Raw genomic sequence first — 22,493 nt, forward strand, 5'->3', positions numbered from 1 at the left:
ATTATAGAGACTGCTTTTTATTTTTCTCCTGTGACTCTTGACACCTTTAATAGAATGCTGGAGAGAGCCTCAAAACAGACACATGCACACACACAAACCGCTCCCCCGCCCCCTTAAAATGCAGCTGGGAAATAGCCATGACCTCCTAAAATTTAAGTTTCTGTCAGAATACGCTGGTCCCTTTGATCAAGCAGAAGTAGTCTTCCTGCTGGTATTTTTCAGTCAAAAGTTAGTTTGTGTATTTTTGTCTCTTAAAGATGACATGCTTTAGATTAGATAGCTCATTATAGAGGAATACATAGTAGATACCCTTGGGAATGCAACAGGTTAAACTTCAACCATAAATAGCTTCTGACTGCAGTAATTTCTTTCTTTAGCTTAAAGGACTTCTTCATGAAGGTTTTGCTGAATGTCATATCTAGAGTATTTTTTGTAGCTCTTGGTTACTAATAAAGCAGAATATTCTACTTCTGTTTGACATATTTTTCATGCTACAGTTTTGATTACTAACTAAAGGTTTTTCTCAGGCTGCTAACTAAAATGCTTCTGAACTGGAATGAAGTGGAAAACTTTTAGCCTTGAAGAAGAATGTCTTGAAAGTTATGAGCATATCAAAATCAGTTATACTGGAATATTGGCAATAAATATTCCTAGAACGTTTTTTAAAATTGTAAGTGTGTGTGAAAACTACTGTGTATATATGTACTGTAAAATAGGGTGAGGCTTTTAATATTAAAAAATGGATCAATTTAGGATAAACAGAGCCTAAATACCACGTTCAAGATTCCATTCACATGATTGGTGCTGGAAAACACATAGAATGCGTGTGTAATCTTACCCACTCTGAAAAAGGAAGGGCATTGAAATCACTAATAAGTATGCCTCATAGCGGGCTTTCTGAATACTCAGCAGTATAAAGAGCAACGTGTCATTCCCCTAGTTTAATGCAGTTGTAAAGTGAGACCTTTTTGCCATTATTATGTAAACTTGGGTTTATAGCATATCCTTTAATATTTACTTTTTTAGGCACATCTGTACATGATGCATTGAAAAGCTGTTGGTTTATGCCGCTTTGTTTCTGTTATGTTACAGGTCTCATTGGTGCATTGGTTATTTGGAAACTGATGCTTCCCATTTTCAATTTAGCTGATATTGAAATTGTACTGGTAACAAGAGCTAAATGGAAGAGTCCTACAAACAGGAAACAGCTTACTTGGGAGATGGTACTGAGACTGAACATAAAGAGTAAAACTTGTTAAATAAGCATTAAGAAATCCTTCAGCTAAAAGCCTAGACTTTTATTCAACACTTCTCACTGTCAACTTCACATAAATGTCAGAGGTTCATTTTGGGTCGTAAGAAGGTAGATTCGGATTACTGTACTGCAGGTCAGTGGGGGATCAGAGCTCCTAAAAACTAAGAAAATACAGAAAGTTTTTAAAACCAAAACTTTAAGCAGATTTGTGTTTTGAAATGTAAATGTATTAAGAATTTTTTGTTGTCCACATAATCAGTAGGTGAAATTACCTGCCTCTTTTTCATTGCTATTGCATAGAAAGCAGTTAAGTCGGGAAATTTTTCCTTTTGCTTGTGTTGTAGGTTAAGACAGGCTTCTGTTTCTTCATGACTTCTCTAATACCTGGGGAATTCTTAAATAGAAAATGGACATTAAGAGACAGTGAGAAATTTCCTGCCATATTTTAAGGGTCAGAGAAAGAAGGGTTGCAAAAACACTATTCAAATGTATCACAGCATACATCAGTGATGCTCTGTAAAAGTCTCAGACAAATGGGGATGTGAAGTAATGCTTCTATAAATAACTCTGTGTTCATCCATAAACTTTTACTGGAAAGGCATGGAATGAGATGCCTGCATCTCTGCAAGGGGAATTTTGGCTGTGGCAATACTTATCCCCAATAGTGAAAAGTGATTTTTTTTTTCTACTGACCACCTGTAAAGATGAGGAAAGGATTTAAGGAGGCTTTTCCATCCTTTTACTGCTGGAGATGAAAACAGGAGCAGCATTTCCAGCTGGTTGGAGTGTAGGATGTGAACTTAACTAACTTCAGATATAATAGCCAAAACTACTGTGAAAGAGTTCTCAATCCTGGAGTATAGAGACATAGGTCCTTTGTATAAATACAAACATACATCCCTTTCCTGTAATAAGATTCAGCTACCAAGCTGGGGAACCCATAAGCTGTGGTGAAGGCACTGTTGCGCAGTCCTAGAAAGCAAAAAAATCTGGTTCCTTCACCAAGATCTAGTATTTAGCCACTTGGCCTGTTGCCTCATAAAACAGATGTTAGTATTATCTCTGATATGTATTGCTGCATTTATAATGTACAAAATAGTTGGCTGCGAAAGATGATGGCTTAATTAGAGTGGAATGTAGACTCTCAGCTCTTCCATTAGTTTTGCAATGGCTAAAAATAGCTCCTGTAAAATATAGTAAAGTTAAATGGACTAACGTATTGGTTGTCTGTGCTGAAAGCTGGAATTGCCAGAAACAAAGAGATTTTTTTCTTTCAAATCATAATTATCCATCCCAGAAATGGAGATTCTCATACATGGATCACTTTGTTGTGCTTTTCACATTAAAGAAATTAGTGTGGTGTTCTTTAACAGTGTCCTGACACTTGTATGTGTTATTGAGAAATTCCTGTTTACTAGCTGAGGATTTCTTTTACGTTATTTCAATGATTTAAGATTTTTAACCTGCACTGAAAGAATAGAGAAGTCCCAAATTGTACTGACTTGTTTTTGTAGTAAGGCATTCTAGCATTCTTCTCCTGTAGTTTAGTTAGAATGTGTAACACTTTAAGTACCACCACTTACAGATGTGGCAATAGCTGGTACTGTAATTTGTGGATGAACAGAATGGTCAATCTGTTTATCTGAGATAGGTAATTAATACCTTTTAATTAGGTAATAGTAGCTATTATCTAATTCATTTTTATCATAGTAGAAGAAAACCACCTTACAAGTGGGAGTGGACTTGTTTGTCATTAAGTATTAATAACTGGGGTTTGGGTTCCTTGGGGTTTTATTTTGGTATTTCTGCGAAGTGATTAAAACTTCTTCACAAGCAGAAGTTAAACCATGCACGTTTATATTAATGTTAACATTACAGCCACTGAAAATGTATAGTTGCAATGTTAACTTTACATTAAGGTAGCTAGATTTTTTGGATGCATGCCCAACAAACTATCACCTTTGTACAGTGTGCGTTGTGTTTGAGGAGGAGTTATCAAAGTCATGAGGCACGACTGTGACTCATGTCTGTTGACTGACCTTTTTACTTTTGAAAATCTCTTCTCCAAATTAAATATCATATCCTGTAGCTTGGATAATGTAGTAGTAGTATTTTTTCCAACATCTTCAGCTATACGTGTAATATTATTCTGCTCTGAATGTTAGACAAAATTAGGTAAATACTTTATATAAAAAAAACAATAAAAGTATTTATATTGGGGTGACATAAAACAAAATTATACGAACTTCCTGTAGCAGCAGAAATGCTTTATTTTAGGTGTTTGCTTTAACACCCACTTCAACAGATACCTTACTAGTTATATTTTATTTGGGGAAGGGGGAGAGTGTTTCTCTCTTGCGGACAGATTACTAGTTTCTGTATTACCAGTACATAGAGGCAAATTCTCCACACAATGTCTGCATGACCTTAGCTTTGTCCTAAATAGTTCTGTTTCTTCAGTAAGTTATGCTGGACTTCAGGCATTTCAGAGTGGTAAAACAACTGCTTGCACCAAACTTGAGCTTAATGTAATTACAGAGAAATCAATCAAGTCAGATTGAGACAAGTCTAGTGATAAGAATTTCTCTCAAAAAAGCCCTCGTTTTAGTCTCTAGCAGTAATTCAAAATGAGTGTATTAATTTCTAAAAGAAATAGATACTATGCATACCTATATGTAGTATTTGGCAAGAATATTAAAATATACACTTTGTTTTAAAAGTACATACTGTATATATTCAAGAAATAATTCTAGGCCATTAGGATGAAGTTGTTTATATATTTACGTGGTACAGAAAATTATAGATGTTCCTATGAAGAAAACAATAACTCCATGTTTATTTGAAAGTGTTTAAAATAACAAACAAAGAAAACCACCCCAAAACCTGAATCCCTTTCAATGCTTATTTTTGCTATCAATTTTAAAATTTAAGGTTTTTTTTTTCAAAGCAGCCTCAAACTGTCAAACACACAAAAATAGTAATTTCTGTGCTATTTACCAGTCTTCAATTTTTATTTGTGTAATGGGATCTTAAGAATTTCCTCCCAAAGCATGTCTCAAAAGACGACTGTGTTTTTCAAATTTGATTTTCCAAAATCTCAAATTTTGGAAAATTTAAAACAAGTTTGTGCATGGAGTTCTTGTGTTGGCAGTAGGAGATATGACACACAGGCATGTCCATTTTCACTGCCCAGTCCAGTACGTGAAATGTACAGCTCCAGTTCAGAATCTGTGACTAAGAGACTTCTTTTCTTAAAATATATTGTGCTGCTTTGAACTAGCTTCTCTTTCAGTTATTGAACTGCTATTTAATCCACCTGGTTTTCCTCATCTTTTAAACGGGAGTGTATGTATTTATCACGTTATGAATACATGCTATGATAATGTTACTGGAATTAGATGAGAAATACCATTTCAGTGCTTCTACTGCATGCATCTAGGTGAGGCTGCATTTTAGGGGGAATTACTTCAGTCTTCTTGGCACAGTTCTATAATACATTGTTATTGGAGATACTTCCACATGCAGTATAGTATTAACAGTTCATAAAATCTTCTTCCCTGTATCTTGAAAGAGCTCGTTTATATTTTGTGCTACTCTGTGTGGTCTGCTTGAAACCATATTAATTATGTAAAATGCAGTTTTCTTCCAAGTATGTATTCTGCTTCTTTATCTTGTTACACTAACTCAGTTGCTGTAGCACCACTGATAATGATTGGTACTTCACATGCACTTAAAAATGAGAAGCTAAATTAAAACTAAGACAGCAAGGTCTCGTAAAGAATGGAGGAGTGGCATTGTTATAGGCATAATTTCATATGCTGATTTTGTTCCTGGACACATGTAATAAAAGTTGTGACAGCAGGCCCCATTCATCGTAACGGGAATTTGTGCTGTTTCTTTAGTACATCTGAAACTAGAGAGAGTAAGGTTTGTTTCCACTGTGCTGGGTTCCGTTGGAATTTTTTGGCTGGGAGTAGGAACTTGAAGTTGCAGATAGAAGTTCGGAAACTGCTGAAGTGTCTGTACCACGCCTGTTGCCAGAATATCTAGTCGTGCTTCTGGGATGCTGTAGCCATATGCTGATCTCAGATCAGGTGCTCATTGCTTCTGCGATGCCATAGCCCCTGTCGAGTCCTCGTGATCATGAGGTGATTGTGGGGATTTTCTTTCAATGTTATATTTCTTTGCAAGCCTCCTTGCAGGTCTTTCTCCTAGCGTAAAACCTTCAGGAGCTGCTACAACGAGAAGCAGCTGAAGGCAGCATTTCTTAAAATGTTTTCCTTCCTTTCCATGGTGAGGAAATCTCTCTCTTATGCCCCTTTCTATAATTGATGTTGGCGCAGCACTGCACGGACACAACTTCCAGTTCTGTAGGCAAGCCTGTGCTGCTGTTGGAGCACCTTTTGGGGAGTGTGTGCTTTGTTTTAGTAAACGCTGGCCTAATCAGGGATTGTTTGTGCCTGGAAGGCTTGATGTTAGCAAGGAATCCCCAGGGAATTTTAATACCTGTTTAGGTGCAATGTTCTGGCTGAGGCAGGCCACACAGCTTTTCATACCGGTGCTGTAGGACTGAGTGCTGCAGCCCAGCAGCTGTCGTGTGCTTAGAAGCAAACATTCCTTCTGAAGTGTTCATCAGGGCAACAGCTCAAACTGGGAGAGAGGGGCAGAGGGGACCAGCTGATTGAGGACTGTAGGTTGGACATGACTCTCTTAAGGAACAGGGTTTTTTTATCTATTTCACCTCTTACAGATGCAGCCAGGCACTCACTGTTTGCACACAGGAATTGAACCCCATTTAATCAGTGTCCTACTTGAATTCATCCACATATAATGCAGTGCACTATGGATATTTGTGCCTTAAACAGCCTCTTGTTACAAAGCAGAGAGCTGTGACTTAGATTAAATTTAAATCCTGATTTGCGACATGTTAGCAAACTAGTGCCAAAATCTATTAAGCCTCCAAGGTTTTTTTTTGTTCTTGACGCTGGGTGAGTGCTGAGATCTTGACCACAATCACATTTGCTTCTGGGCAGGAGGAAATAGTCCATGTAGTTCCAGTAATCCAGACAGGCCGTCACATCTGGTTTTATGAATGACTTCAGGGGGGAAGGGAAGTTTGCGATTGATTAACATTGTTCTTAAAATCAAAGGCTACTGTAGTTTCAGGAATTACTATAGAGAACTTCAGGAACCTTGGCAGTTAGCTCAGAAAAACAATTTTTTTTCTTTTTTTTTTTTCCGAAAATATTATTCAGAAAATTATACTAAGAGACCTAATAGTTCCAAATCTGTACTTCCAGCTCTTCAAAATGAAATTAAAAATTAATAAACATTTAGTCTTTCTGGATTATGGTAATTTTTTACATTATACATAAGATGAAAATCCTATTTTGGTATTTGAAATGAGTATGCTTATATTAAATAGTCAAGCATTTTTTACTATACTTGTCAAACAGGTTTTCTTATTGTTTCAATAGATGATAATAGACAATTAAATGATTTCTAAAATTCAAGAGCATATAAAAATGAATGCTAATAGTTTTAGGAAAAAATACACAGAGTTTTCCTGTGAGTTTTGATATGGTCTTTTTTTTTTCTTTCCTAAAGGCAGGTTGAGTGTCTGCTAGTAGCAAGTCAATGTGAAGTGTGTATGAGTACTCATCAGCTCTTAAGCATGCTGTAGTTATACCTTTCTATAACAAGACCTACCAGAAGTCAGCAATCTGAATTCTTGCCCCATTCAATATTCTCTGTAGTGAATACATGTTATATCACAGTGCAGCTGTACTGTGCTCTTAGGAGCAAGTCTGTGGGAGCTATTAATGCCCAGGATTTTAGTGTTATCTTTTTCTTGTAAGAGGTGGCGATTTGAGAATCTCATTTTGAATTGGAAGTCATTAAGTTTACGCAACTTAAGCAGATTCTCTGATATGTTCCGCTTCATGGTACTCTCTTCTGTTCAGCAGTACCATTTCCATCGTTCAGCAATTTAGACGTTTTATTCTTAAATGGGAGTTTGGGTGGTAAATGCAGTTTGGCAAGACACCTGCTTCATTGATCATTTGGTTCAGAATTGACTTGAGGAAAAAGTGTGGTGCCCCCATGGGTTTTCATAAACAACATTACTACTCTTTCACCACATCAGCCAGAATAGACCCTGTGTATTATTAAAAGACATGCTTAGACCACTACCCATTATTTTCAGCAACTATACTTAAAACGTTTCCCAGGAGTACAGAAATTGAAGGCTGGCATCTTGAATTCATCTGTGTAAATAAATAGTCTTTGAGCCAGCAATCAAAGTGAGGTTGAGTCATTAGGCCATTGCAGTAGGAAAACTGTATATGTGGGTTCCTTTTTTTCTCTCTTTTTTTTTTTGAAAAAAAACCAGTAATATCTAATTTGTGGTCCTTGATAGTTTATTGTAGTAAACATAGCTTCAGTTTCATTACATGCTGAAATGTTTTAGAAATCTCCAGTCTGGCTCATAAATATGTATTTTCCCATTGCAAAGAAGTGTGCACCACTGCGTCTAATTGCTTTCCGTATAGCCCAGAAGCAGGTTGTTACGAGGAGCACTGGGTGCCCTTTTCTGCTGCTGGGGCAAAGAACTAGGTCACCAGCAGTCTGCTGTGGCGCAAGGGAGAAGGATGCTATGCCAAGTGGTCCAGTCCTGGGACCACCCAACAAAGACTGGCTCCTCTCTTTTAACCAGCAGTCAAAGCACTACCAGAATTAAAAAAGAAACTGAGAATCAATAACTGGCTGCCCATCCTTTTGTCTTAGATTTTAAAGCAGTGAGACCTGTTCTCTGTTTTGCCAGCAGGAGTGGTTTAGTCATTATCTGCTTCAGAACATTTTCACTCTTAAGATATTTTATGTTAAATTGTTCTGGGAGGGAGAGTAAAGGAAATGGCTGTGCAAAATCCATTGATGGTTTCTTGGCATAGAGAACGTAAATGATTTCCCCTGTCTTTGCACCCTGCCTGCTTGAGCAGTGCAAGGGAAGGGACCTGGCCTCCGCCTCCAACCGTTGTTTCTTTTGACATACTTAATTTTCAGGTTGAGGGGACAGAACACCTATGTCCTAATGAATGTGAGGCTCAACCTGGGAGGGAGTTTATCCAAATGGGGAAAACAATTTTTTGAAAGAATGTTTAGCTCTAAGAAGAGACTTGTAGTAGGTTGGCATCAAGTAAAGCGGGAATATCCTGTGGTTTAAGTCACTCCTAGAGTTTGAGTTTGGTGTTTTGGGAAGTGCTTTTCTTAAAGAAAAAATCCTACCTCGCTTCTCTTACTCAACTATTAGACGTTCTGTCCAGTTGTATCCGTGTTGGCATTATCTCCATTTTAAAATGGAATGTTGCTGAGGCTGCTCATCTCTCTGGTATGAGGATCTGTCTCAAACCTTCGTTGCATCCCAGCAGCAAAATGTGTCAGCGCAGGAGCAGAGCAACTTCGCTTGCAGAACACGCTCTTGCTCTACATTCACAGCGACCTTCGGGATCGCTGAGTGCATGGTTGCCTCCTTGGAAGTCTGTTTATTTCACAGTGACCCTGTGCCAGGTGACATGACTAGGCAACTAGGTGACAGGATACTTTTAGTTCAAAAGTATAATTAACTCTGGATGACAAGAGGTACAGGAGGAGTATCATCTGTGGCTTTTGGGGGCATTTAAAGATGAATGCCTAAATGCATAGGCAATGTGACCAGCTCCCAGTGTTAGCATCCACACTATTAAACTCTTAGCTATCTCAGAAGCAGATTGAAGACGACGACTCTGTATCCTGAAACCCTTAAGTCCAGGGACAAAGATGCTGCTGAGACTGCTCAAGCTGAGGAGAACTTTTAACTTAATTACTGGAAATTTGGAATGCAAATTACTAATGAACATGGAGATTTAATTTAATTGAAGACTTGTTAGAGACTCTATATCGGGAACAAGGGCTCCAAAAACCTGTTTATGGAAGAACATAACATCCCTTTAACAGGTGGGATGTAGGGCTTGTAGAGGGATAAAAATCTCTCCTGTAATAAAATACATTATTGTTCAATAGATAAACAATTAACTGAAGTCTCTTTGGGAAACCCTACTCAAGAATTTTTCTGAATTATTTATATTCTAATTACATTGTTCTGTTTGAGAAGTGTACATTCTTGGCATAATTTTAGCATACTTCAGGTGCTATTGGAATACGGAATAAAGGTTTTCTTTTGGTTGGGAGGTTGCTTGTTGAGTTTGGGTTGTTGTTTTTTTTACATTTACCACTTGTCTTTCTCCTGTGAACTTTGAAAAGTGTAATATCATACTTTGAAGGAGGTAGATGATGAGTTTATTTCTAGGAAGCTTGCAGAACAAGGGCAAAGGATTATGGTTTAAAAATACACACTTTTTATTTACAAACACTGTTTTGATGTTTTTAAAGGCTAAATAATAGTAGTATAGTAGTATACTAATCTTGAAGTTCTTCTTTTACATCCTAAAATTTTATGTGTTAGACAAACAGGAAAATCAAAGATCTGAATCTAATTTGGATATACTTATTAATTAAACAAATAGTTTGCTATACAGTTGCTATATGAATTTATTTTCAGTTTCAGTTGTTTCTCAAAACAAAACTCTTAGCATGTGGTCGTTGGTTTCCTTCATTATAGATATGAACCTTTGTACTAGGTGCTCATCACTATTGATTATTCTTTAAAAAAAACAATTTTGATTCTTTTTATATGCCTATATATGGAAACAATGTAATGTATTTCCCAGTACAACTATTAATAGCCTCTCTACATATGCATAATAAATTATTTATTTTAGTCTGCACTAACAGAAATGTACTTACAGGAATCACAAGTGCACTTTAAGTATAAATTTGCATTATTTTTTCCCCTTTCATTTCTTTCTTAGTTTGTCATTTCTAAATTGCTTGTTTGTTGTCTTTTTCACTGATAAACAAATTCTGTGGCAAGATGGTGATTCTGACTACTTTTAATATTTAAGAATCTTTAAGTTGCTAACTTTTTGTACTAAAAGTAGCAGCTATAGGTAGAAATGTTTTAATAAGAGGTGTTTAGAGATGATTTAGTAAACTTGTAAAATTATAGTTGAGGACTAGTAGATTGGATCTTGCTTATGGAAGGCAGTATCACTGGAATGTGCACAGGTTAAGAGTTTGACCAGCATTATCTATTGACATGGATGGCCCAGGGACAACCTTCATGATCCTCATTTCCCCAGATTCCTTCACAAACAAACAAGTCACTGTGGACTAAATCTAGAGATCATGTGTTCTGGGACCTTCTTACAGTTCATTAGCCCAATGTTGTGCTTCTTGAACTCCTTCCTGAATGTTTTCTTCTACTGTTTCCTCTGCTGTATTGTTGGTATTTCCAACAGCAAATAGTGATGACAACTAATTTTACACCCAAAAAAACCTTTCGAATTTTTAATCGTCCCTTCAGATACCTTACTGTCCACCCAAATGTTTCAGCAGTCTAGGCAATTTCTTCAGTGTGTTTAAGAAAATTTACTGGAATTTTGGTCTTTTGGGTAGTTAACGTACAGATCAGGCCACACATTTACTAAATACATCCTGATTTATGACTGGATCAGATTCTAAGTTCAGGAAAGCCCTTCTTTGATCTTCACTCACTTAGCTGTAGCTAAGACTTCTTGGGTAGGACCTAGTGTCTACTTATTGTACAGGAAGTGTTATTACGTATGTAATTACTTGTATTTGTACTTTATTGATGTAGGTTCTATAACATGCTCTTTGTACTCTTACTTCTCAATGATATGTAAACATATACTAGGCACAAACATGACCTCATATGTATACTGGAGGTCCGAAGACTTTTTATCCCCTGCTCCCTTACTACACCAACTCGTATTCATCACTGCAACATTTCTGTGTTCAGTTCAGCCTAGCTTGCCTGCACAAGAAAGTAAGATTTCTTTTATTATTATTTTTTAAAGTAAAGGCTTTATTTGAGGGATTTTAAAAAAAAAAAAAAAAAAAGGCAAATTTATTTTCTGGTAACATCTTGACAAATCTTTACAAAGATGCCAGTATTTCTTTAAAAGTTTGCAAACATCACTTTTTTTAACTTTTTTTTTTTTACAACCTTTAAAAGGTATCGTTGTAATGAGTGTATAAAAAGTCATCATAGATAATAATTGTTAGAAGTTAGTCTTATTTTCTATATCCATTTGGTCTATTAAAATATACAATTAAATCTAGAAAATTACAAATGTGAGTCATTAGCTCTGAGGCATATAACTGCCAGGCAAGCAGCCATGACAAATCCAGAAGTACTTAAATCTCTTGGTGTTAAAAATAGGCATAGTAAAGATGTCACTAAATTTAAAATAAATCTGTTGTAAAATGTAACTCCAGTTAACATGTAATGTCTTGTGAGATTGTTGCTTTAGGGCAACATGAGTGTAGACCCATGGTTAGTAAATGGTCTTACAAAGTGAGTGTTTAATATACAGAGGCCTACAGCCTAGTCATTTTAAGTGTGCAGCATGCGTTGTCAAGAAACAGTGTTTCCTGGTAGTTATATTACTGTTTTTCTTTCTAGGGGGATGCCAAAAGTCTTCTAGCCTCTGAGAATGTGAGCACTGGCCAAAAGTTGGACTTTTCAGATACAATGGTACAGCAGAAGCTGGATGAAATAAAGGACCAAATCAAGCGGGAAATAAGGAAGGAACTTAAAATCAAGGAAGGAGCGGAGAACCTCAGGAAGGTCACGACGGATAAAAAGAACTTGGCATATGTGGACAACATTTTGAAAAAATCAAATAAGAAGTTAGAAGACTTGCATCATAAGTTACAGGAGTTAAATGCACACATTGTAGTAACGGATCCAGAAGATGTTGCAGGTACCGTACGTTATTGTGAAATCAGTTTTTCCTCTGAGCTTAGATAAACTGTATCCCATTTCACTTGGAAAAAATTGCTCTAGGAATGAGCAAATCTGTAGCTGGCGAGTTTGTTACTTATGTATGCCTATTTGTTTTGATTCACAAATAAGTGTCCAGTCCCTTTGAGTTTTAAATTTTCTGGGGAGCACTGTATTTCACAGACTATTTGATGATGCTCTAAAGACCATTAACTAACTTAACATTACCAGTTCTTCACTTTCAGTTTTTACTATATTAAAATATTTTCTCAATCACTGTAATATTTCCTAATAGCTTTTCACTGTATAAAAGCAAATTTCAGTAGCTCTTCCAGTGACTTTCTTTGATTTATGCTGTAGGCATCAGCATTAGTACACCTTTTTATTCTATGGGGAAAAAAATTATACATGTGTACTTAAAAGTTTTGTTGTGTTGTTTTTTTTTTCTAACTTAAGTCTAGCTTTTAAAAACTGTTTTTCTGTTGCCATTTATCTGACTAACTTATCAAACTTTTCTTACTGTGGCAACGATTTGTTAAATCTTCAGACTTTTCCACAATGAAGCTACCATTTTAAAGACAATTTGAAATTGTTTTCACAGAATCACAGAATGGTTGTAGTTAATGGTTTTAATTAGTACTTTCTATGGCACAGCAGTGAGTCAACACTAATTTTGAATGTATTTTTTAAATATACCAGGCTTGGTATTTTAAGATGGAACGTTGTGAAAGTAAACAGTCCTTTTTCAGCTTTTTCAGCTTTGTGGAATGACTTGGGAGATATTGCCAGCCTTGGTGATTTCACATTGCACAGACTCTTCCTGGGAAAAAGTTAATAAATGTGCACAAGCCGTTGAAGGTGTTTGTGAAGTGAATGCCAAGCCTTAAGAAGCTTGGGCAGTAGAATAAAAGACTGCATCATCCTTGTGAAGAAAGGTTGGTTACAGCGAGAATTTAGGAAAATACTGGCAGGTGATGTCAGCAATTCATACTATCTGGCCCTGTGACATGCTGCAAGTGTTGAAGTGTCCACCGTGGCCTGCACAGTATGCTCTGTGCACTCTGCATTTTTTGCTTTTGATCTTCATGAGATACAAGGGGCCGGGCAGGGCGACAGCTGGAACTAGGGAGGCAAAGCAGTTGCTCCAGCATGAAATGGGAAGAAATAGAATAATGTATGGTTCATAGATAGCCACTGGGTTTTTAGTAGGCATGAAGCATTTTATTCCATATCGGCTAAGGTTTATGAAAATCCGCTTCAGTGTTGACAGTGGTGGGCTTTTAAAGGAACAGGAAGAGTGGAACAGAAAGAAAATTGTATACAAACTGTGTATAGACCAAATATAAAAATCTATGTGGACATAAATTTGTGAAGTTCATCTAGTAGTAAAATTGAAAAGTGGTTGAGCACAGAATGGTATGGTTGGAATGCCCCCTTCCAGTGTAGTGTTTTAAAACTCTATCACAATGAGTTAATGAGCAATATGGTCCTTTTGCGTGACTCAGGAAATACAGTAGACCCTAAGAAAGCATTTACTAGTTCTAAAGAGATGGTTTGGGTACAAAGATCTAAATAATGTTGTTCAGGTCCTTAGTTCACTTCTGAAAAGGCCAGCAGTGCCTATTGTTTATGTGAATAACTGTTAGCAGCCAGGCTCATCTCACCTTGTGTTCAAATACCAGAGACTTCATGAAAGGCTCAGGGGATAAAAGATCAAAGTTGATAAACTTATGTACTTCTACCTGCTTTTGATGCATGCTAAACTTCTTGGTCCTATGTTTTTAACTTTCATTCCGTTCAAAGTGTTATTGGTAGGTAGCTTTTACAGTCTTACTTAATTATCGAAATATGCAAGAAAAAACTTACTAATTCTGTTGAGATCTTCATATTCTCTGTATAGTATCACAACAAATATTCCTATACAAGACCCATTTTAACAGAATATATTGCATAATCTTCTGAAAGAAAAAAGTAGTCTTTAATTCATTTAATATCTCTTTTTAGATCGAAGATCTACAAGCACCCCCCCTCCAAAATTGGAATGCTTGAGTTTTTTATACTGTTTGCCTTGTAATTTAATTGCCTGTCTCCTTCCTCATTCATGGTCACTAATTCACAGAGGGGGGAGCACTATCAGTAAACATCTGTCTGTCTTGAGACGAATGGGTGCAAGTCATCTAGGTGATACTCTGATTTTTTAATACTGAAGTGTTAGGTTTGCCTTAAGGTATTAATGAGCTTGGCCTTTGCAAAGTAATGTTGGTAGTATAAAACTTATGACACGCCAACTGTATGCTTGTGTGTAATATTCAGCAAATACATAGACACGTAGCCCTAAAGATTACTGCCATCTGACAGAAGATACCTCTGTGGACAGATCACAGATATCTCAGTTTGGGAATTCTTGCTTTTCCTCGGGATTGACAGTGAATTTAATAACCCTTTACTGATGAATATGGGAGCTCCCCGAATAAGTGCATTGTTTGCAGAGGTTAGCTTTATTCTAAGTTATAGCTTTTCACTTCAGCTTGTGTTTGACCTTTTTCTGGTCAGTTAGTGACAAAGGATTTAAAAGAGAGAAGGAAATATATGGAAAGTTTTTAGACTGTGCAGAGCATGAATGCTGAAAATAAGGTAAAGAGGGTTCAAGAGCTGTGGGAGTCAAGGTCTGTGTTCTCCTTATGTACTTTAATATTTTTTGGGAGTGGGCCTATGTTTTTCCCTGTCTTCTAGAGTATATTTTGTAGGTTTTTGCAGGTTCTAAGTAGCAAACTCAGGACTGAGATCCATTGAGAAATAACACTGAGAGAATCATTGCCTGTAAGATGATGATTGCTTTGACCTGTCAGGCCTGAACTCTGAAGATTTTTGGACTGTTTCTGTTGACTGCTTGAAAAGTAGTTGTGGTTACTTGGAGAAGTCATTTAATCTTTCCTTGTTCCTGTATCTGAAAAGTGGGTGTGAACATATATTTGTAAAGTGCTCCAGATTTAGAGCGGAAAAGTGCCATGCAAGCTGTTGTGACTCTTACTGTTGCTTATGGTATCAAGCAGTAACTTACTTTACTTTTTTAACAAACCGCTAATTTGTACCATAACTTCTTTGTAATCAGCACAGTGTAATCAACACATGTTAAAATCATTAAATGTAACGTTAATGAATCTACTGTAGAAAAATGTGTTTTAATAATATTTCATTTCAAGCAAGTTAAGGTGTTTTGATCGTAGTTTGCCTAGAGCTGAAAGCTTTCCGTGTCCTAATGCCATAGGAAATTATTTTCACAACTATTTGAAGAATTGGTATTAAACCTTAACCAAAAAGTCCAGTTTGCCAGAAAGCTATATTACTGATTGTGAGGGTAGATTTGGCAGCGGATGTATGATTCAGAAACAAATTTTGGCATAACATAGGTTTACTTTACTTTATGGGGTTGCTGGTGAATCTAGATTTGTTTTAGAAGTGGGACTTTGTACCGGGTCTGCCCTTATCGTGCAGTGTATTAGTCATACTAGGACGTGGAGTTTTAAAATTTGTAGGTCAGCACTTAAAAGTGAAGCAGAATGGAGCAATACAAAACGAGTAGGACAAGCCTAGTGACCATTACTGCTGAAAATCTGAGAGATTAATTTTAATGTGTACCATGGGAATGATTACTTCAGTCTTAGAGATGAAGAAATTTTGTATCTTGAAAACATACTTCTGCACAGTAGCATAGATTAAATTGATATTCTTTTCAGTGTTTAAAAAGTATCAGTAGAGATTGTGGGTTTTAATATGACTCAGTGAGGTGTAAGATTGAAACAGCTTACCTACAGCAAGTCACTGATTTATTTAGGCATATAGTTGGTATGTAGGATATGTATAAATTGAGAAATTAGTGTGTTCCATAGAGCTGAAGTAAAAGTGGATAGGGAGGTGAGATCATAGAAAAAACTTTGAGGGAATTGAGGAGACTGGATAAAACATGGAGAACATGAAATCAAAAAGACAAGTTCATGCCTCTTTTTCCATTCTCCTAACTTACTTCTAAGCTATCCCCTTTACATCAAATTTGGCTGTAGGGGTCATAAAGAAAATAAATTATTTTGTTTAAGAATAGGACTAGCTGACAGGGGAGTGAGAGCAACTGTTTTGGGGATTTCTTTGTCCCTACAAATGACTAGGTTAATCAGTCAGACACCAAAGTATCCATATAAGACAGTTACTGGAAACTGGTAGAGGTAGCAACCAAATTGGTAGATTTAGACAGCAGACTCCACCTACAAGGCTCATATCCATAGGAATTTCATGGTAACTTTTGGGAACCTTAATGTGGAATAACATTATTGAAGCAATTTGAAACAATCTCCTGTCACTTGTTTAGTAGTTAAAATTAGCCATTACTGAATTGAAATTCAGTTGAACTTCAGAAGTTTCCAGGAGGTCAGTGCTGGGTGTTCTCTGAGTGCAGAATGTCCACTGCTGCCTTGAACTTACTGATGGCTTAGTTCAAGTGCTGATGCAACCATCTGACTCCCTGAGAAAAGCCCGACGATGCCTCTTTCTTCCCCCCTCCAGCAATGCCTAAACATGCATCACAGGTATTTCTGTTGGGTATGACACTGATGAGGCTAACTGCAATTAAATATCCTCAAATAAGATTAAAATGAACTATTTACCAAAGGGCACTTGCTGCTAATTGAGCAGCTTAGCAACATGCTGCAGTACCATCTGGGAACCCAAATTTGGAAAGTTACATGGGATCCTGGATTTCACACTGAGCTTACTGGAGAAATAGCATACCTAGCATCTGGGGAACAGTCCCCAAAGGAATGAGCAGCAGTCTCAGAAGAGTAGAGTTGTGTCACTACTCTAATAAATATAATTTAGACGGGAGCGCTGGTAAAAGGCAATTTAAAAGCGAGAAGTTTTTGTTGGTGAGCACTATGCAAAGACTCAAACTTGAAAAGGTTTTCAGAAGAGCAAAGGTCACGGTTAAGATAAACATTTCAGACTGAAAACTGCCATTGTCCTGATGCAATCTAGATATTTAAAAAAAAAATCACTTAAACCATCACTATTAACTTATTTTAAGTCTTATGAGTATATTTTCATGAAAACAGGATAGTGCAGGTGCTGGGGAAGCAGTACTGCAGCTCTTCCAGCAGCCTGGATGTGTGCTAACAAGCCGCATGAAACTCATTAGTGTTAAGCAACAACATTGATAGTTGTTCAGAAAAAATAACATGCTAGTTGCTTGAAATGAAGTCAAGTTCACTTGAAATACATCTCTTACTTCACTTAATATTCGCTATCAAGAAGAAAATGCCTAGGGGCACTAATCCATACCCCAGCAAAGCTCTTGCTGTCCTATACAAAGTTGGACTTGAATGCATCCAAAATGGCAAGTCTTGTACTGTCCTTATTGACCAATAAACATGGCAAACTGGAGAATCTATTATTCAGTCCCTACTTACCTACTTGAGTGAAATATCAATTTCATATGAGTACTTAACTCTTGTTTAACTTTAAGCATATACATAAATCCCATTGATTGCAATTATCTGGATTAATTTATTACTTATTTGTATTATGAAGATGACTAAATGTTTCCAGATGAGATCTGAGCCCCTCTGTATAGTGCTTTACACAAATAGATCAGAGATAACTAGCCATACCGAAGTGATTACAACCTCAGTAGACATTACAGAGAGGGAAACAGCTAATACAGATGTAGCTTGTAGTGCTGCTGCTAAGATTGTCAACACTTTCCATAATAGGACCAGTTTGTCTGGCTGATTTAAAACTTTAATCTGAATTCTTCTATAAGAAGCTGCCTCAGGCTGCGTACTGAATTGTAATAGGGTCAGGGGGGAGAAGGAGTCACTTGGAAGCCATTTCTGAAAAGCTGTTGGTACGCTTTTTTTTTTCTTAAAAAAAAAAAAAAAATCTTTGTTAAGAAACCATATTGTTCCGTGTTTGGGAGTTTAGTGAGCAGCTATTATGCCTGAAGGCAAAAAATTATTTCTTCCTAGCAATTAGTGCATGCTGCAGAAAAGTTTCCTTTGCTGCTGGTTATTAACAAAGCATGTAGTAAATCCATTTAAACTAAATAGTAGAAGGTAGTTTAGGTCCACAAGTGCAGACCAACTCTTGAGGTGACCCAGGTGAGTGATGTGGTTACACCTTCACAGTGCAGACATGCAAAGGGAGATAATAACAGCTGCCTGGGCAACCTGAACTGTGGTATCTCTAATTAGTCCTTGACTTGCAACTTGAGTATTGTTTTAATGCAAAGGAAGACTGCTTGTGTACATCCTTAAAAGCTGTGAAAACAGACTTCAGGAGCCCCACAGTCTTCCCAGGGATCATCAGAGAGCTGGGATCTTTAAGTAGTAGAGGCCTGCATCATAAATCTAAAGTTGGTAAATATTCATTTATACGATTAATTTACTTTACAAGGAGACTTGACATTGTGACTTTCAAGTTTCACGTTTGTTCTAATTTTTAATAGATTATTAGGTGAGGATTCGTTGAATGTGAAGACATAAATGAGAGGAAAGCATGTTGTTAATCTTTGTTTTATTAATAACAGATTTAAGGTAAAGCTGTTCAAGTGCAGTTTCACAGAGAAACCAAGCCAAAACATTGAGGAGAGGATGAACGACAAAACAGATGAGGAATAACACAGATTTTTTTTTCCTTTTTTTGAAACATCTGGTATTTTCTGTACTACTTTTAAGTAGTGAGGATGCAGTAAGAGGCTTGAAGTGGTTTGAAGTGAAGAATGAATTAGCAGCAGCGGAAATTAAAACTTCTCCTTACATGAAATCTGTATGTAGCCTCAGCAAAAATTGCAATTTAGGAGGAAATTACACAGCAAACTTGAAAGTGAAATATATTAAATCTCCAAAATCAGTTATCAGAAGCTTCTACAGAAGAAATATGAAATGGCAGATAAGACATCTCCTCCCCATGACACCTCATAATGAATAATTTGTAAGTTACTAGTGCAATGCCAGTGTTTTCTAATAATTGAGGATTTCAGGAACTTGATCCATCATCTAGTTTTAATGCAAGGAAAATTAATTAAAATTAGAAAAAAAAGGCTGTACTGTTGGTATTGGGTAAATAATATCTTCCAGGAGACCAACCAATGTCATTTGCCCATAGAGAAGGTATTCTCTCAGTTGTTAAGGTAGAAGAAATCAACAACAAAAAAAACATTATTACAGTGGACATAATTTATCCTCTTTTACAAAAAGTTTGAAAGAGAAGCCATTGCGACTGTTAGGGAAGATAGTTAGCTAGAAGGACAGTTATGTTGGAAATAGGTAGGAGCTAGGAAATAGTCCAGTGGCCACTTATTTTCAGTTCGTTAACAGTTCATGTTGCAAAAGCTGAAATATTGAACCAGTGATTAATTGACTTTTCTGGAAGAGGATAGAAAAGTTAAGGAGTTTGACTATATAATTTGATTGATAAAATTAACTTGCATTTCTTTAAACTAATCCAGCGAGATGGAGATCTAAGCACAGTAACATTGTCAAACGAAAAAGCTTTATCCTTCCCACAGATCACAGTTGTTCAATAACTTGTCTGCCTATATATCCAATTATCCCAGGATTCTGTTATGATTCCAGAGCAAGAATCATTCAGCTTACGACTAAGGAAAAGGCTCATTTTATCTATTCTTAATTTTGATATAAACTGCATCTGCAGTGTTCGCACTAGAATCGATGAGGATCTACTTAATATCTGTATTTAGACCATGCTCATTAGTATTTAATATTACTGTCCAAGTTTGTTTTTAAAACGCTTAGATTTAAAATCAGGAGTGTAAGAAAGCTTAATGGAAAACTGCATTTTTAATTGACTCAAGACATTCCAGAAGAAATAAATCTCCTTTGAAACGAAAATAGACCTAGCTGCAAACCTGCCTATTTTGCCACTCCCGGAAGTGATTCATGTGAATTAGGACGTGTGTAGGAGTCACTAGGCTTTCGTGAGGCTTTTCGTGTTAAGGCGCATTTGCAGTGCTGTTGCAAAGTAGCTCTGGACAGGAGGGTCGGTCTTAATACTTAGGTATAATGTTCCTGCTTAACAGAATAGAAAAGTTTAGGGTGTTTTGTGGGGGAGGGGGTTCGTTTTTGTTTTTTGTGGAGTTTGTTTTTTTCTTCTTTTTTTTTTTTTCTGCACACATTACATCTTACCTTTAATTCACAGATTGTCCTAGGACTCCTGATACTCCAAATAGCGATCCTCGTTTTTCTACTAACAACAGATTGATGGCCTTAAAGAAGCAATTGGATATAGAACTGAAGGTAAAACAGGGAGCAGAAAATATGATACAGATGTACTCCAATGGTTCTTCAAAGGTAAGGCTTTGGAATGCTTAAAGAACATTAAATTATTCTGGTTTTTCATATTTCTGTGGTGTGAATGTACAAGGTATAAACAGTATGCAATTTCAGTGTTTTTAGTTTGGGGTATATTTTTGTTAAGTAGTTATGTCAAATCTGCTACAAATTTCTATACCATTTTTTGTTGTGGTTTGATACCCACTCAAGTGATTGTTTTATCAGTTTGTCCACATGCAGTTCAACCTGAATAACAAATCCGGCTTACTAAATTTAGTACGTCTAGTAATCTTTGATCATGTGTGATTCACTTAGCAGCAAAGCTTGGTATGGCACTGACTGGTATCTGATGCTTTTCCTAGCTCCACTTAAAAAAAAAAAATCCATTACTTTAAAGTTGTAATGTGCATGATAATTATGCAGAAGGCAGCATTGCCAAGTATGCTGCTGAAATGGTCATCTAGTTGTAGTTGGCAGTAAAAAGATTTGTACCAAATATTTGTTTTAATAAGATGTGTATAATCTGCATTAGTACACATGCACATAAAATACATATAAAAATACTTTTTTTTACAGAAGTGTGGTATTCTAGAGGTGGCATCTGATAGCATCAAACTGAAATTAAAAATAAAGGCACACTTATTTCTAGATCTGAATTTTAAACACATGCTCACTTGCGCTCACTCTCGCTTGATAGCACCAGAAGTCCTCCAAGGAGGCGGGGGCGGGGGGGAAGTGTTTGCTAACCCCTAACTGGGTTTGACTTATTACATAGTCCTAACTATGTAATATGACTTACTACATAGTCCTAACTATGTAATAAAATTCATCATGCTCTAAGAATCCCTTAACTTAACTGAAAGACAAGCCAAACCTTTTAAATGAAAAAAAAAAAAAAACCCCCACAAAAACCCAAAACAAAAACCACCAAACCCAAAAACCAACAAACGCCCCCTCCGCCCCTCCATTTTATGAATATAAGGGAGTCATAGTTCTCAAATGAGAAAAAAGGAAGGGGGAGGGGGGGGGGATCCTCTACTTACCTGCCCCTTCACCCTTCATTAGTTACTCATCACCTGTTCTTTCCATTTACTTTTACTAAATCATTGAGGAGATGAATTTCCAAACTAAGCGGGAACACAAGCATAGATATAACAAATAGTATGTAGTAGCTTGGTTAGATGTTTCTGTGTCCAGACAATAGTAAATAAAATTAAAATGTTTAAGTTCTTAATTGACTGATCCAACATCTAGCTAGGTCAGTGAACTTACTAAAAAGAAGTGTTTGTCTTGAAGAGTAGACATCTGTGAATTGCATTGCTACCCCTTATAATTGATACTAACCAGAAAGTGTTGGAAAGGAACTTCATGTTTCTGAGTGAATTTCTGCTAGGGACTGGTGGAGAGGCAGATTACTTTGTATCTGCCTACTGTATGACTTTCTTATTCCTCAAAAAAACTAGAGCGAATGCTGTTCACTCCCAGAAAAATGAGTTTAGACTAGATGGACTGTAGGTGCCATCAAGCTCATTCTGTCCCAGCAGCACTTCTCTTGAACCAGCTGGTACTTTGGTAGCCTTATCTGAAAGCGACCTGTAACCTACTAGCCTGGGGCAGATGGAAGAAATATCTGGAGTGCACCTTATGACTAAGGGCCTGGGAATGCTGTCCGTGCACCACAGTCCCTCAGCTCCTGGAAACCCTGGAGTCTACATCCTCTGGGGCCGTGTACTTAACATCAAGTACACTTAAAAATAATAATCAGCTGACCCAAATGGATCAAAAGACATACATGAATTATGTTCCTAATAAGCCCTCAGTAAGGAACCTTATAACAGCCTGAAAAAACTTAACTAAACGCTCAGGCTATAATATTAGACATTGTTAGCAGGCTTTGATCAGACTAGGTAGAAAGGATAAATTCTGGCTTGCTTTATGATTGAGGCATGTAATTAAAATTGATGATTGAATCTTGTATTTGCAATTGGTAAATGCT

General features: G+C 36.7%; 1 protein-coding gene across 4 annotated transcripts in view; it reads left to right on the forward strand.

Moving 5' to 3' along the window:
* PKN2 (protein kinase N2) overlaps positions 1–22,493 on the forward strand; it is a 56,844-nt gene that overhangs the window by 12,818 nt on the left and 21,533 nt on the right. For 3 of the 4 annotated variants that reach the window (XM_075156216.1, XM_075156217.1, XR_012674492.1), the window contains 2 exons: positions 11,838–12,138; positions 20,364–20,515. In XM_075156216.1, the coding sequence (XP_075012317.1) occupies positions 11,838–12,138; positions 20,364–20,515 (453 nt within the window). Of the gene's footprint in view, positions 1–11,837; positions 12,139–12,907; positions 13,094–20,363; positions 20,516–22,493 lie in introns of those variants that run through there. The other variant, XM_075156218.1, reaches the window with a different exon arrangement.

The sequence above is a fragment of the Calonectris borealis genome, chromosome 8, assembly GCF_964195595.1.
Source record: "Calonectris borealis chromosome 8, bCalBor7.hap1.2, whole genome shotgun sequence".
NCBI lineage: Eukaryota > Metazoa > Chordata > Aves > Procellariiformes > Procellariidae > Calonectris > Calonectris borealis.